At 51.1% G+C, this 15,210-nt stretch overlaps 2 protein-coding genes across 4 annotated transcripts in view; both read right to left on the reverse strand.

Moving 5' to 3' along the window:
• Nucleotides 1–1,352, reverse strand: part of LOC124175774 (LIM/homeobox protein Lhx9) — a 67,978-nt gene extending 66,626 nt beyond the window's left edge. The window contains exon 1 of the mRNA XM_046556289.1: nt 1,144–1,352. The gene's annotated coding sequence lies outside the window, so the exon portion shown is untranslated. The remainder of the gene's footprint in view (nt 1–1,143) is intronic.
• A 234-nt stretch (nt 1,353–1,586) lies between these two features.
• The window catches only part of LOC124175532 (protein apterous-like), a 35,328-nt gene continuing 21,704 nt past the window's right edge, over nt 1,587–15,210 (reverse strand). For all 3 annotated transcript variants that reach the window (XM_046555888.1, XM_046555890.1, XM_046555889.1), the window contains 3 exons: nt 8,817–9,352; nt 4,862–5,082; nt 1,587–3,114 (listed from right to left, as the gene is read on the reverse strand). In XM_046555888.1, the coding sequence (XP_046411844.1) occupies nt 2,899–3,114; nt 4,862–5,082; nt 8,817–9,352 (973 nt within the window). In that variant the 3' untranslated portion in view covers nt 1,587–2,898. The remainder of the gene's footprint in view (nt 3,115–4,861; nt 5,083–8,816; nt 9,353–15,210) is intronic.

Genomic DNA, 15,210 nt, shown 5'->3' on the forward strand with positions numbered 1-15,210 from the left:
AGGGAGAGAGAGAGAGAGGAAGGAAGATCGGAAGGCGCAGCTGAGCGGAGACACGAAACAAACCACTCCGGTCAAATACAGCGATCGTTTACTCTCGGGGCCAATGAGGCGTGTCGAAGGCAGCCAAGGATCTGTACAGATCTTCGCTCGACGATACCGACTCCTCGTCCAGGAACAATCGAGGAGACACTTGGCGAGGAGTTCGATAAGGAAAATGATCGATGTCGGGTCGAGTCGTCGGTAATGTGACAACCGGCGCCGGAGTCGACGCCATGTTTTAATAAACTGCGCCGATAGACTGCCTTTTTGTGTTCATAATTACACACCGCGAGCAGGCGGTGATCAAGACGTAGAAAACGAAACCGGAAAACGAAGCTTCAACGGTTGCAGGCTGAAACGGTCCAGCCGCACTCGTCACGCGGCATTTTTCCGGCCGATGGGCGGAATTTTTCCTCCTCGGAACTTCTTCGTCCCGGTTGAAGAATTTTATGAGATCCCGGGTCGGGTTTCACTTGTGGGAAATTACCCGTCGCTGTTAGACGCGAATAAACGTTACTGGGTGCGGAACCGATTCCGAAGTCCGCGTTACCGGTCGGCGCGAAGAAACGATAATTGTTGACAACGGTAGCTGCGTTACGGAATCCGCGGTTCCGAAGGATCGTTCCGTGGACAAATTGGTCGGTGCTAACTCCGCGGTAGGTGGTGGCTAATTAAGACGATCGCATTTCGCAGACGTTTGTTTCTTCGAGACCCAGAGTTTGTTGGATTGTTATAGCGCAAAGCAAATCGCAGATTCGTGTATACCTGCAACCTGTACGTAACGTACGTCCTCGGACATTAACTCGGAATCCCAATAAAGCATTCTACACGCCGCGTTTAGATGCGTTCCAAGCGAGCCATGACCTTATCCGGACACTCGATACGCGAACCGGTGTGCGCGTATGTCGAACGATTCGAATTGACAAGATTAATGTGTAGGAAATCATCGAAGCGATTTGCGTACCGGTGAGAGAATTTCCTCGAGGTTATAACTAGGCGAGAAATAAAAGATAACAGCACGAGATCGGTATGTATAATTGCAGCCGATGACAAATCAGGTGGTATTCTAAAAGTGTTGAGAATGAAAGGGGAGAAGCTGCTTACCTTTGTTGTGGTGAATATTACGACTCTGCCCCGAGATCCGCTGATCGGCGGAAGCTGCTGGCATCCACTGCGCTGCACGTTTAATAACTAGCACGGAAACTCGGTCACTTTTCGACGAGAGCACCTCAATCCCCGAATGCCGGCACACGACTGACTGATCGTCGAAATCTGTTCGCTGGCTACGAGCTACTGGATTGGTCCGAGTACGAACGAGAATGAACGATCAAAACAAACAAGCCTACAGCCGCCAGGAAGAATGGGGTTTGCATGGAACTGATGTAAACACTTTGAGACTAATCTGATCACAAGTATCGTTATCGCTGCCAAAATTAGATCGTGCGTATGAAAGGGTTGATTTTAGAGTCAAGCAAGGACGATGAAAGGATGTAAAGTTGGACGTGTGGGGCGGAAAATTGCAAAACTCAAGAAATACTGTAAAATATATTTAATGAAAAAAATCATCTTGTAAAGTCAGATAATCGTTCCGGTGTGTTACAAGGATAATAATTATCATTATTAATTTTAGTAATGCTAGTATCGTAATACAATACAGACCTAGAGCTTAGCGGTGCTTAAGAAAATTCAGGAACGTTTCGTCATTATTATTTACATATATATTGTATACCTCGAAGAGTTTTGTGCTCTCTGTGATAATGAATTTTTCATTTATTCATTTGTTTATTTATTTGTTCATTCATCGTACATCTTCTGAGCAAGTTCCGTATTGCTCCGAACGTTCGTCATAATAACGATATAAATCCGAACAGTAGATGCATGATGAAATTTTGATTCAAAAATTGTAAGGTTTGAGAATCAGGATAAAATTAAATAAGAATATTAGAGAGAAGAAAAAACTCCCGCGACTACACTTTTCATTATGCGATTTCTTTAATAAATATATATAATTATATACGTACTGGAGTTCTTTCACACGCTTGTCAACTGTACAGTACACTGCGAATATATAAATATATATACATCTATATATTCATCTCCGACACATATACCTAAGCAATACAACAATATTCATCATTACTTCGTCAATATCTTAAGTGGTAATATTATCATATATAATATATATTTATATATCATATATAAGCCTATAAATGATTTTTACATTCTTTTTCTTACCACTTCTCTTTCTTTAACCCGTTCCTTCTCTTCCTGCTTTACTGTCTAAATAAATATTCACAAATTGCGTGTACGCGTACGAACAAGAAAATAACTACCTAAATAAGGAAAAAATAGACAAAAAAAAAAAAACAAACAAAAAAAAATTACAATGAAACGATCTAAAAAAAAAGATAATTACACAGTTACCTTAATCCTCAAGTATCGTATTGTAATGTACAGTCTTGGTCGTCACGGCACCTCTACATCATATTATTATACATATACATTACATAACGCGTCATACGACGGTACAACATAATATACAAATGGTTATATCTCGTTATGAAATCGGTTTACTAAATCTCGCCGTGCGCCTCTCCGCGTCTCCGTTTCTTTCTCATTCCCCGTAGTGTCTTGTCTTTCATTTCCCATCTCCCTCTCTTTGTTTATCTTTTTGCCTCCTTCTCCCTTACTCGAGCCGTTGATCGAACACGGTATCTATCGTAGATAGGAAAGAAACGACAGGAAGCCACCTCGCGGTGTTCCTCACGCGGGTGTTCCTCCGCCAACAAGCTGTGGCGCGGTTGTTTCTCCACGTTAGCAGACGCGATCCGCCCTCGTGTAAATAGCGGCGGCTGCCCATCACGCGCAGTCCAGCGAGGCCAAGGATGCAGGGCTGTGAGGTCCTCCCAGCATGAACGGAGGGCTCATCGGCGGTCCTCCGCTGCCTCCGCTGCTACCGTAAAGCTCGAGGTCTCCGAGAGACCCGCCGTCGACGCCCCCGCCGCACTTGTCTGACTTTCCCTCCTGCTTCAGCACCATGCGTCGCCATTTTGCGCGGGCGTTTTGAAACCAGACCTGAAACAGACACGAGGAAAATCTCGGTTACATCGAGGGCCTCCACTTGCCGCATCACCGGTCGGACGGAATCGGACGACGGCGTCGAGGCAACAAAGGAACGCGAACGGACGCCGCGTCGCCATCTTGGAGACAGTCTCCTCCTTCGGGAACGGCGCTTTAACTCCCCCGCGACCCCAGGAATGAAATCGCCTCGCGGTTTGCCCGCGACGTAGGAGTCGCGAAGGGAAGAGTCGAGTGCTCGGCTCAGAGCTCAGTATTCGCGAGGGCCGCGATCAATATCGGGCAAGATGGCGCGGCGCCAAGCCGCCGAGCTACGCCGAGTACAATAGAGCTCTTCTCTCTCTCTCTCTCTCTTTCTCTCTTCTCTCTCCTCCCTCGCACTTCTTTTTCCTCCCCGTACCCGAGATATACACACTCGACGGTGCTCGAGTGCCGTTAGCAAAAATATATACGTGCATGTAACCGCGTGCGGTATACATTATCCTGCTTGCCTCGTGGGAAACTGCAGGGACGGTTTGACCGAGCTTGAACAAAATATGTAAAGGATGCCTGTGTTTGTATCATTCTCTCATGCCACTCATCGGAATACGCTTTTAATTACTATTTCCTACTCTGCAAAAGCTAGGCGCGTATGTAATTCGTGCAGTCACGTTTACGCAAAAAAACTTTCAATCATCGTGCAATTCACTTGGACAAATTTTTTGATATCGATTAGCAACGACCTTTTTGCTACCCGCGGTACGCGCGAAGTTTGACGGTTGATGCAGAGCATCTAAAAAAACAAAAAAAACGCGTACAGCCCGACATTTACAGAACTCGCGAGCTTCCGACTGCAATCAAGTCACGGACTACTGCGGTTCGGTGGTTGACGGTTTCTCGGTGCCCGGTTCCTGGCGTTCAACGGTGGAAGGAAGTGGAGAAGATGGCGTTCTCCTCCCACCGCTTATCTCCGAGATAACTTGTAACAACTCGAGCTGGTTGCTACAGTCGCACGTGCGTGCGTAACGTATACCTATACAAGAGCGATCGAGTCAACCGGAGTTCTCTCTTTCTCTCTTTCTCTCATTCCCTCTTTCCCTCTTTCCCTGTCCTCCACCCCTCGCAGTTTCGGACGTGTTGCGCCCGCGCGCGAATGCGCGCGAACATTACGCGCGGCGCTATCCGCAAAGAGGCTGTAGCCTAGCGTGTAATTGTCGCGCGACGCATGAAAGTCGTACTTTACAGCTCGCACGTACACCTCTTTATAGACGTGCGTGCAACCTTTGCGAAGGACGGAGCGCAACGAGACGAAAATGAAAATGAAAAAGGGGGGAAAAGAGAGGGGGAAAAGGGAGAAGAGAGAAAGCTCGAGGGCTAGGGCGAGGAGGAGACGCGACACGGTGTCCCGGCTGACGGAGCGCTTCTCTCGGGTACGTAGAAGCGGCGGCTGCGGGCGTCGACGGAAATATCGCGGACTCTTCTAACCGAACGTTTGCCCGCCGACTAGAACGCACTAATTGGAAGGAGTATACTTAGGAGACGGAGATGTGAATATTTTTATAGTGCCGCTTTGAAAAGAAAAGCCCAGAGTCCCATCCATCTTGGCCACGAGCTCAGGAGCCGCGGTTTCCCTCTCTCGACGCGTGCAGTTCATCTCGCCCGAAATATTGCCGCGATTAATTAAGGTTACACGCCGGGGTCGCGGTGAACCCCGGGGATTCCGCCTCTCTCTAATTGGCCGTGGGAGACGCGATTTAATTCTCACCTGTAGTACTCTCTTCGGCAGGCCGGTCTTCTGGGAGAGCTGCTTCAGGTCCTTCGCGTCCGGATTATGATTTATCGCGAAGTAGCTCTTCATCGTCCTCAGCTGATGGTGCTTGAAGCTTGTCCTCATCCGCTTCGTCCTGCTGTTGGATCCGGGCATCCCCGGCGTTCCTGGACCTCCTCGTCCGAATGGCATGTCCAGATAGTCGGTGGAGTTGAGGTCTGAAAATGAGAAACGAAGAAGGACGGTGGTGAATTAATCGCGTGAGAATACACGCGGAGACACGATCTTCGATCGATTCGTATGCACGAGTATCGTGCCCGGTAACTATTTGCTGCATAGAGTTGTAATTGCACGTGTATATCTGACTGCGCTACCGCTATCCTCGCGGGTTCTTACTCCCGGCACAGCCACGTAGGACCGGCTATCGGCTGCTGCCGCGGGTCTCTCGTTTGCACTCGGTGGGCTAATGAGCTATGATACGCATCGGGCATTGCTAGAGCAAGCTCGCTTCGGTCCCGCGTGCAACCGGCCAGGTATCAGCGTCGCTTCGCCAGCTCGCAACTGAGAGGAGAACTAGCTCGTAATTACTGACCGATGACTCCATCGACCAACCGCCCCGAAGACCGTACCGGGAATATAAGAGTAAAGCGGTCGATACTGATGGCTACATCGTCTCGCCCAGTGGGGATCCCGCCACTGTGTAACGTCCGATTCGGAACAGCGTTATATACCCGGCTAATGGATGCCGCACAATTAACTTGGCCCTTCGATCGGGCTGCCGGGGCTTCGCCCCTTTCGATGCGACACAAGTTTATACGCTGTAGACCGGTTCGCATTTGCATATTAAACCAGATCTCTCGCGATAAGAATCCGATACGCCGTATAACTCCACCCACGCTGGATTCTAAAAGTCGGTACCTGATTTTGAGGACGCCGGTCTGCGAGACGTGTACCCGGTTCCCGAGCCAAACGAGATACTCGACCCGTCGAGATAACAGTCGAATATGAGATGTCGGAAATCGTGTCAGTTACGAGAAGCAAAAGAAACTGCAAAACGCCCCTCGTTCCTAAATGATATCGATCACACGTCAATGTCCGTTTCTCCTTCGTTCGGATCAGTTTCGGATCGGTGGATAAGTTTTTATCCCCCTCCGCTTCGGAAAATCGAAAAAGAGGATCGAGAAGGCTTTCAAAAGCTTTTGAAAGCTTTCCAAACCTTTTTCAACTCTCCAAGTGACAATGTACGGTCTTTACGCGGCGCGTGAGAATAGATCCTCGCGTTCATTGATAGTATGTCTGACCATGGAAGACCTTGGCCTCTGCAGTCGAGCAGAAACCAGTCGCAAGCAATTAAGGTTTGCCTCGTGGTAATTACGCGTGCCTATGGAGAGGCACGTGTGGCAATAATCAAACGAGCGTATCGGAGAAAGGACTTTGCATTGATCAGCTCGCAAACTGTAGCGGACAATATTTCCTGCTCCGAGAACTATAATACTAAACGGATTAGAATTGAATTGTATCGCGTTATCCCGTTTTCATAATTGCACGAGTTTGCCATACTTTCTTAAGTGCAGATCTGAAATACCGTCGTTATGAAAAAACGTCGTTACGATAAGAGAATACCGACGTTGAAACCGCAAATTTATCTGAACGTTTTAATTAAATTATCCCCGCGACGGGGAAAAAACCTACGTTCACCATTTTTGGATTCCGAGACTTGTATATCCGAAAATCTGCAGTTGTGAACGTTAGGCAGAAAGTTGGAATTAGAGATGCCGGTTTCCAGAGTAATCGTTCGATTGAAACGAGTTGATATCGAGCTGATATCCGGGACCGTTTTACGACCTCTACGGAAGTTACTTTTGGGTGAAAAGAAACTCGTTCTAGTTTCAGACGTACATCGAGAGTGGACTGGAATGCATTTATTACAAATTCAGTGATTGCGCATATTGCGGTAGGCGCGGTCTTCCGAGCCTGTTCAGACACGTAGCGGCGATCGCCGGCCGTTAGACACACAAAAAGCAGATGATCAAACACGACGGTAAAAGATAAGAAAAACTTAGACAAGAATCGATGTTGAACACATCGAGTGCGGTGTACGGTCCGAATTACCATCCACTAGCCGATGGTCTACACGACCATAATTCTAGTGAATAGGCAAGGTGCACCGTGTATCTACTTGTGTACGCACCAAAGGTGAGAGGGTGTTAAAGCGTCGGTTGATCTCGGTTGCTCCTCGTTTTTCCGTACAAAGACGTGTCCTGAAATACGTTGAGGGACTCGCGCGACGGCCCTGGTCATGCGTAAATTTATGTCGCCGCGACAAATTTTATCAGGGTTCGGTGGCAAACGCCTTACGCCCACGCATCAATAAATCACTTGATCCGAACCCGGCGTGTGGTTTTACCGGTCTTTCGGTCCTCGGGCCTCGGTCGCTCGCTTGGGCCTGATCTTGGCTCCCGCGACGTTCCCGCGGCGTAAAATGTGGTACCGGTGTTCCCGGCCAAGAGCCTCTTGTACGCTACCCGATTGCCATCGAGGGAGGCCACTTTGCGCACGGCGACCAAGGTATAATCCAGGAACCTGGACAACGACTCTTCCAGGCCGGGGCGTATCCCGGTGGAGTGGACGCGAAAACTGTGGATGCAGAAGGGAGAGAGGAGGACGGGGGACCGCCGATCCTCTTGCGAGTCCTTTTTCGAAAGACTCGAATGCCTCGGAGCCGCGCGGCACTCTCATGGTAGTGTTGCGACCGGCGTGAGTTCGAAGTTTCTCACGAGGAGTTTAGATTTTTATTATACCACCGAAAGGTGGCCGCAGTCGGCCGGCTTTTATGCCGACGCAGTAAACCTCGGAAATCCTTAACCGGTACCGAACTTTGTTGTAAACAGGAACACCTACAAGCTTGGATCGACCAGCATCGCGGGCACTAAGCATCCAGCGGCAACTTCGCGCTCGAACGATTTCTGGGAATCCGTGTTGGTGTACGTATCAGTTTACAACCATATACCTGACGCGGGGTTAAAGTGACTCGGCCTTTGCAGGTCGCGTGCAAGTTTTCTTCTAACGCGCAAGTTCGGGAGCGTAAAAAAATTCGCACATCTCATTCGGACCTGCTCCTCGAACGCAGAAGGACGACGGCGATCTTATGGTCGAATGTCGTAAACGCCCCTTCACACTTCAATGCCAAGATTTAATCGAGTCTGAGCCGAGTCACGGCTAGGCGGCTGCTTAAAGCGCGATACCGAAGCTCCGGGTTGCATTTTACCTGACACCCGACCCGAGTATCTCACCGCTCTGCGGTTTTTGCCGTTTTTTTATCTCCCTACTTTTCAAACGATACACTTTGGTACATGTTATACCTATATACGTGTGTGTGTTCGATAGAAGTACGTGCGGCCGGATGCGGAGCGAACGGAGCGTGACGTCACGTCCGATGGTCCATCGATATTTTTTAGCAGTATATCGATGAAATTTATTTTATTTTCATTTCGTCTATTTTCCACTCCGGCCAGCCACGCGACCGTAGGGCGACGATAGACAATCGACCGAATCGACGTTACGTTCGGGATTACCCGCGAAGGTAAAACGACCGGAGGCAGAGTATACATGTACAATCTGTACGCATTAAAGGCGACCACCAACCGGGTTCACTAGACCAAAAAATTACGTCCCGCTCGACGGGTTCGATCGAAGAGTATAAGCGTAGCATAAGAACCCCGCGGAAGATGCGATAGCCGGCCGTTGCGAGCGCTCGCGGAGCCTCGAGGACAGAAAAACCCAAACCGCGCCGCGAGGAGGAAGGTGAATCTCTTTTGTGTAAACAGAGGATGGTCTCGAACCAAAGTATATCCTCCATCCTCCATCCTCCATCCTCCATCCTCCATCCTCCACATTCCGATTTTAAGCGGTAGTTACCGACATCGAGTTTCAAAACGCATCGTACACTCACCCAGGCTGGCCGTCATGGCTTCGAGGTCCTTCGGCTTCCGCTTCCTGGGCCTCCCCTTCTGCCTCGGAGGCGGCACGCCGCTCGCAGCTCCGTTGAAGTACGGAACCTTGGGCGACGAACCAGCTCCGTCAGGCCCCGACGGCGTTTGCGGCTGGAGAGGAACGGGACTGGCGTGGGGGTGCATCGAGTGGTGGGGGTGTCCAGGGTGGCCGGGGTGCCCGGGGTGCGGGCCGTGAGGGTGGTGGTTGAGGAACTCCGGAGAGGGGAAGGGCTGCCCGGGGTAGTGAGGCCCCGGAGGGTAGGCGGGGACCGGGGGACTCTGGGCCGGATGTAACTCCGCGCCCATCTCGTAGTGGAGCCGACAGAGGACGACGCCGTCTCGCATCCCGAAGTGGTCGCCCTTCGTCAGGGGGATGGTGCATATCGCGCAGCAGAAACATCGGACGTGGAAGACGAGCTCGCGGGCTCGCATCACCAGCTCCGAGGCGAGGATGGCGGCCTGGCACCGAGCGCATCGCTTCATTCCTCCGAACATTCTGTAACAAAAAAGACAGAGCCGCGTTATGGTCAATGGCGCTCAACGTCCCTCGGCATTTCTTCACTCCTTATCATGGTTTTTTCACCACGCGAGTGTAAACGCATCCCATATATACGTATAGGCGCGCGCGTGTGTGTGTGTGTGTGTGCGGAGCTACGACTCGTCGTTCCCATGCAGGCCTGCAGGGGCTCGATTTTCGCGCGACTTCTGTATCTGATTGAATTTCATTAAAATTTGTAGATAGCCAGAAGCCTGGGAGCCCGTCGTCCTCGAGGGTGCCCGGGGTCCACCGACCGGTCCCTCGAGCTACAGATGCGACCGATCTCTATACCATCGGGCACGACATCGCTACTGCATTAGCGGCAGCCTATACCTGCGGCAGCTACGGTCTCCATTATACCCGATACATCGTCTCCACCTATCTGGCTGATATCCGCCGGCGGCACCGCTCCCACCTTTTCCGAGTCCATGCTGCAGGCATGCAGCTTGCGGCACGAACCGCGGCGGCGCGACGCGGGGAGAAAACTTGAGGGAGTTGCGAGGACGTGGAACAGCGCAAATATGCGTTTTGTTCGACGCCGTTATCGGGACCGCGAGTTATTGCCTCCCGCGACGTCGTAGCCGTGCCTAATCCCGTGCCTATCCCATGCCTATGCGCGGCGCAAACTTTCCGGTCGATGCGGCGCAATGTTGCGGTGCAGTCGTGCACTCGCGTGTTGCCGGTCTTACCCGCACCAGCTGTTCTATATTACGCAGGTATAACATGGAGTTTCAGGGCGGGGAATATGTCGGGGTTTTTGCGGTCGTTGGTACAGGGGAAGGACGGCTATCCAGCGATTCGTTGAACTCCACCGCGGTGAAAGAGGGGCGCAGCACGTCGGCTTTTGCGATTCGAGGAGGAATCGAATATGTACCATCGTACGTTGGGTGTAAGACGAGCAGGTATCCGGCCTATGGCGATTACACGTGCTCGTGATTATCCGTCCTCCAGACGTGCCAGGATGCACCTATGTGAAAATTCAAAAATGCAAATTGCCAATTATGGCAGCTAGGCTCGGAGCGATTACTCGCGCACGCACGCGATTTCCGCATCCTTATGGATAACACCGCGGCTGATGGATCGACTCGCTCTAATATGCCAAGCCGCATCCATGGGGTTCCATATGCGCGGCTACGATCGCTTATACGTATACCGCACGTCGCGCAGCGTGGCTGCATGTGTGTTGCACCGTGTTGCGCGCGTCCGACTTCCGGTGACTTGTCTCGTTGGATCATTAACCACGTTATTTATAAACTGTGACGTACGCTGTGCACCAACCACCCCGCTGGCACTGCCGCAGCTCACGAAAACGCGAACCGGAAGGTTGCCCATCACGGGGCAAAGAGCCTGGATCCGCTCGAGGAAGGACCTGAAGGGGAAGCTCGAAGGTACCGAAAACCGTGTGGCATCCTTTCTCAGGGTATCTGCGCGGTTAATCCCAGGCAAAAAAGCAGATCAGAAAAAAAAAATCGTCTCCAATGAGCCGCGGTTGGTTTTGCCGGAGCGTGAAAGTAGAAGAGATCACAGGTCGAGGAGGGATTACGCTAAACTTTTCCGACGTTCGTCCTCTTGACTTTGGACAAGACTGTCAGCCGGTCCGTCAAATTCACTTCCCTTCCCGTATGCCCCCCCCCCCTCCCTCCCGCCAAGTATAATCGGATCTATCGGGCAGTCCGCGGTAACGAACCGACCAAACCCCCGTAAGAATTTTGCAAACAAGGTCACCGAGCGTCGGTCCCCGTTCCTCGTCGCTCGCGTGCTAACGAACGGGCCCGAGGGTCCGACAATGGGGTCCGATTTTGCGGGACGCATCGACTACCCGGCGCGGCGTCGACGAAAGCCCGTTTACCACAGAGATTCCCGTGGAGTTATTATGCGCAAGCTGCGGGACCGGTGGGTATGGGCAAACGCGTAAAAAGAACGCGCGTTACATTGTACACCACCGGTTGCCCGCGGTGCCCTCTGTGCTTTGGGACGAACGTGTATTTTTATTTTTTCTTCCTCTTTTGCCCGGCAGCCAGCCGAGTTGTGTGTACAAGGTACAGTGTGTACTATAAGCGAAGCGAAGGGCGGCCACAATGAAGCTACCCCGTATTATACACACCGACGTCGAGAAAACTTGTAACTCGGACAAAAGAATTCCCTTAAATTTTTTACGAGGACCACCCGCTGGCTATTCGCACACGGTTGTTGCGAGGCCCGGAGCATCGCGGTTTACCGGGTCATCGGCGACCCGAGGAAAGACTTTGGCTTCGCGGTTCGGGGCGCGTACGACTTGACGGTTCTAGTCTCGGCACTCGCCAGTCAACGCCCCGATGTTAATGACACCTAGGATACGTCGCGTTGGCAAGATGACGAACGAGCCACTGTTACGCGCACAAATAACCCCAAACTATTTTGAGAAATGCTACAACGGTCCATCACTCTCTTCTAATTATTCTTTGCCACTCCGCGTGTACCTTATACATACCTACTGCAGCTTCCACCCGACCACTTGAAACGCCCCGGAATATCATCAAGGTCCGGTACCAATACACGTCATTGTAATACCTACGAGGCGCCATGTACGTTGGGAATCGGTGCCATCGCTCGGATTCCGTCTGTGTTTTAGAGTTTCGAGGAGTTTCTTTTTTCGATAGTAGGACAGTGCGGGACAGAAATTCTTGGCCTTCGTTCTCATCCTGTTTCACCGGAGCTCGCGCAGACCAGCGTGTAACGTGGTTGGTCGAAAGAAAGGTTGCAATATATTGCATTGCACCGGTGATTTCTCATGACAAGTCGATGTTTTGCGTTGCGATTCTTTTACCCCGTAATCGTCCGCTCGTTGCTTACGAGCAGCACGGTTGCACGGTGCTATTCAGAAGTTCCATTGCATAGTACCGAGAAAAGAATAAGTTACAGGTACGAGACGAAGACGAAGGCGAAGGCGAAGACGAAGACGAAGACGAAGAAGTGGTCTGGAGGATCGCGTAGCGAGTCGTCCCACGCGCAATCGACGTCCAGAGATCAGGATCGACTGGTATCGTACATATAACTCAATACGAAAGTAAAACGACGAGCCGGTAGTAGGAGAATTACCGAGCGTCCTGCAGCGGAGGATCAAACAGGTTGGCGACACAAACCCTCCGCGATGGTCCCGCGGTTCGCGGTTGGTTGTCGCCGCAGTACCGGCGATCCCGCGGGTTCCGTGAAAGGGGTCATGATATTATTTTACGAACAACGACGAAGGGGGCTGCGAGTCCTGCGCTTCGGTAACTTGATACTTTCGAAAGAATGGTTTATGCGGTGACACTCGCCGGGCCGAGTATGACCCCGAGGTAGCGGCTCCCCCGCGGAGAGGAACACCGAAATTTAGTGAAAGAGATGACGGACAGTGTCTTCTGAATCGTAAAAACATCCCCGCAGCCTGCGGCGATTCGGAGAGCGCGAGTCAAACTGGACCGTGGAGAGAGGCTGCCGGGGTGAAGGGGAGGGAGGGGGGGTGGGGGGGGGGGATACGGAGATGATTAAATGGCGCTAGCATCGAAAATATAGACGCGTTCTCGCGGGACGTGAGGAGGCTGAAGACGATATCTCGATGTAGTAGATCTTGTAAGATAGGAGAGCGCCGCATTTGTAGCGCGACACCTGCAACGAGGGCCCGATGTATCATGCCTGGAACAGAAATGATGGCTTCCACTCTACCCGGCCCGCTATCAGATCGGGGGACAATGGCACCCCGCTAAGCGGCCCTCTTCTCGTATGACCGCGACCTCCGCGCCCCCCGATGCGCGGGCTCTAATCACTCCGCTCGCCGGGTTAGGAAACGCTCGGTCCCCGACCAAACTTTATCGCAACTCGGCCCTCAGGTGCAGCTCCGCGACCCGGGGATCGGTTGGGTACCTGCCTCCGCCGAAGCGTCAACCACCCTAAGACACACAATCAATGGACCGCGGGCGTCGAGGCTAGGAGTGTAGAAATTTATCAGCTGCAGACGTGAGCTTGCGCTGCGGCCCGCGTGCCTAGGGTTGCGCGGAGGAACGGAAATTAATCCTTCTTCCAAACGACGAAAAAGGACGAAGAGGAGAATAGGGGAGGGGGGCTAGCTAGGATCGTTTTATCTCTCCGTGTACCCTTCGGGAGTGAAAAATCAAACGAATATATCAGGTTGTCCGGCAGCGGTTGAACCGACGTTTCAAACAAATTTTAATACGTAACTGTGCCGTCGTGCAGACGCGATCTGTACCATATTTATCCTGTTTCCCGAGCCGACTGCGCGTGCCCGCAAGATCAGGAAAGTGCGAAGATTTGAAAGAAAAAAAAAACAAAGAGAAGGAAAACCTCTTCCCACTCTACACTCGTCGCTCTGACCGCGTTCTACGTATAAGGGATATGTAAACGAGGAAGAGAATTTCAGCGAAGGTTGATTTACTCGTACACGAGGAGCTGCGTGCAGGTATGGGATAAGAGGAAAAGGCATAATCTGGGATAAGGGTAGAGATATACGGCGACACCGCGGCAGCTACCGATGATGCATGTTCCTGACCGCTACCGCAGCGTATTATGTTACGCGACGGCTTGCCTGTGCAGCTATGCGGAGAGCAAGAGGCCGAGGAGAAAACGTGCCAGGATGCGGCAAGGATCACAGCTCTATTATACTTGTGTCTCGGAGTTATCCACACTGGCAGGGAAACCGGCTGCGCTTGAAAATTCCGGGGGTATTGAAGAAGCGGCGATAATTGCGTCTGATCGTTTCGAGCAGTAATTAGTAAAATATAAAACCGCGTGCGCGTTTTAATATCTGGGATCTAGTTTATCGCGAGGCGCACCGTTAGATCAACCTTGCGTAGCGCCGGAGGCTGAAATAGCGTAATGATACTCAACTGCGAAATGACTTTCAGCGTTAATTTATAGGAGCTAACAATAAAAGACAGTATATAATTTCGCTCGAAGAATAGCGGAAACGCCTATCTCCGAGCTCTGGAGTAACAAGATTTTTTACGATCCGGGAGGCGCACGCGCGTTATATATTCTTTCATAATTTCACACCCAGCTGTGCGCGTTTTATTTATTTATTTCTTTTCTTTTTATTCTCATCCTTTTGCTCAGTAACACTGCGAATCGTATAAGTAGATGATGTACGATATGTTCACGTATATTTCGTGTGTAAAAGGCAGAGCGGTGTAAAGTGCTGTAACACAAGAACGCGGATCATACAGCCGGTTATCAAGCGGGTAAAACCATGCGGTACACGAACGTGAGAGGTTTTCAGGGGCGTCGCGACGCCGGCTCTGAAATACTGCGAGGTGTCGGGTTGCAGCGTCGCCGGTAGAATCTTAATTTTCCGCCAACGTATCGCCGTGCACGAACGGACCCGGAGAACCGGGCAAAAATATTTTTACGGAACGGCGATGCGATCCAAAGTTTGCGACTCAATTATACCCGCCTCGCTTCTGCTGCGAAGTTAATCCCCCGCAGATCCGAATCTCGACTTGAACGCGTGCAGGGCGGGTTTCGCGACACCCGGTATAAATCGCATCGCTATAGGATACGCGTGAAAATAAACTGTAACATGCGGATTACATTGTTAGCGATGAAAATTATTGCCACTTGCGATAGGGGATCAAAGGCTGGCTTGTCGGTGTATTTGAAACTTCGAACCGCGTGCCGCGCACCCGACGAACCGCCTGACTTTGATGCCAAACGGATGATTTGAGGCGACGAAGAACTCGTACCAAAACGTACGTGTATAATATCTTCTTTCGTTTTTTTTTTTTTTTGTTTTTTTTCACATCTTTTCACCCATCTCGACATGCTCCAACGCGAACTATAACCAC

The sequence above is a fragment of the Neodiprion fabricii genome, chromosome 2 (genome assembly GCF_021155785.1).
Source record: "Neodiprion fabricii isolate iyNeoFabr1 chromosome 2, iyNeoFabr1.1, whole genome shotgun sequence".
In the NCBI taxonomy this organism is placed as follows: domain Eukaryota; kingdom Metazoa; phylum Arthropoda; class Insecta; order Hymenoptera; family Diprionidae; genus Neodiprion; species Neodiprion fabricii.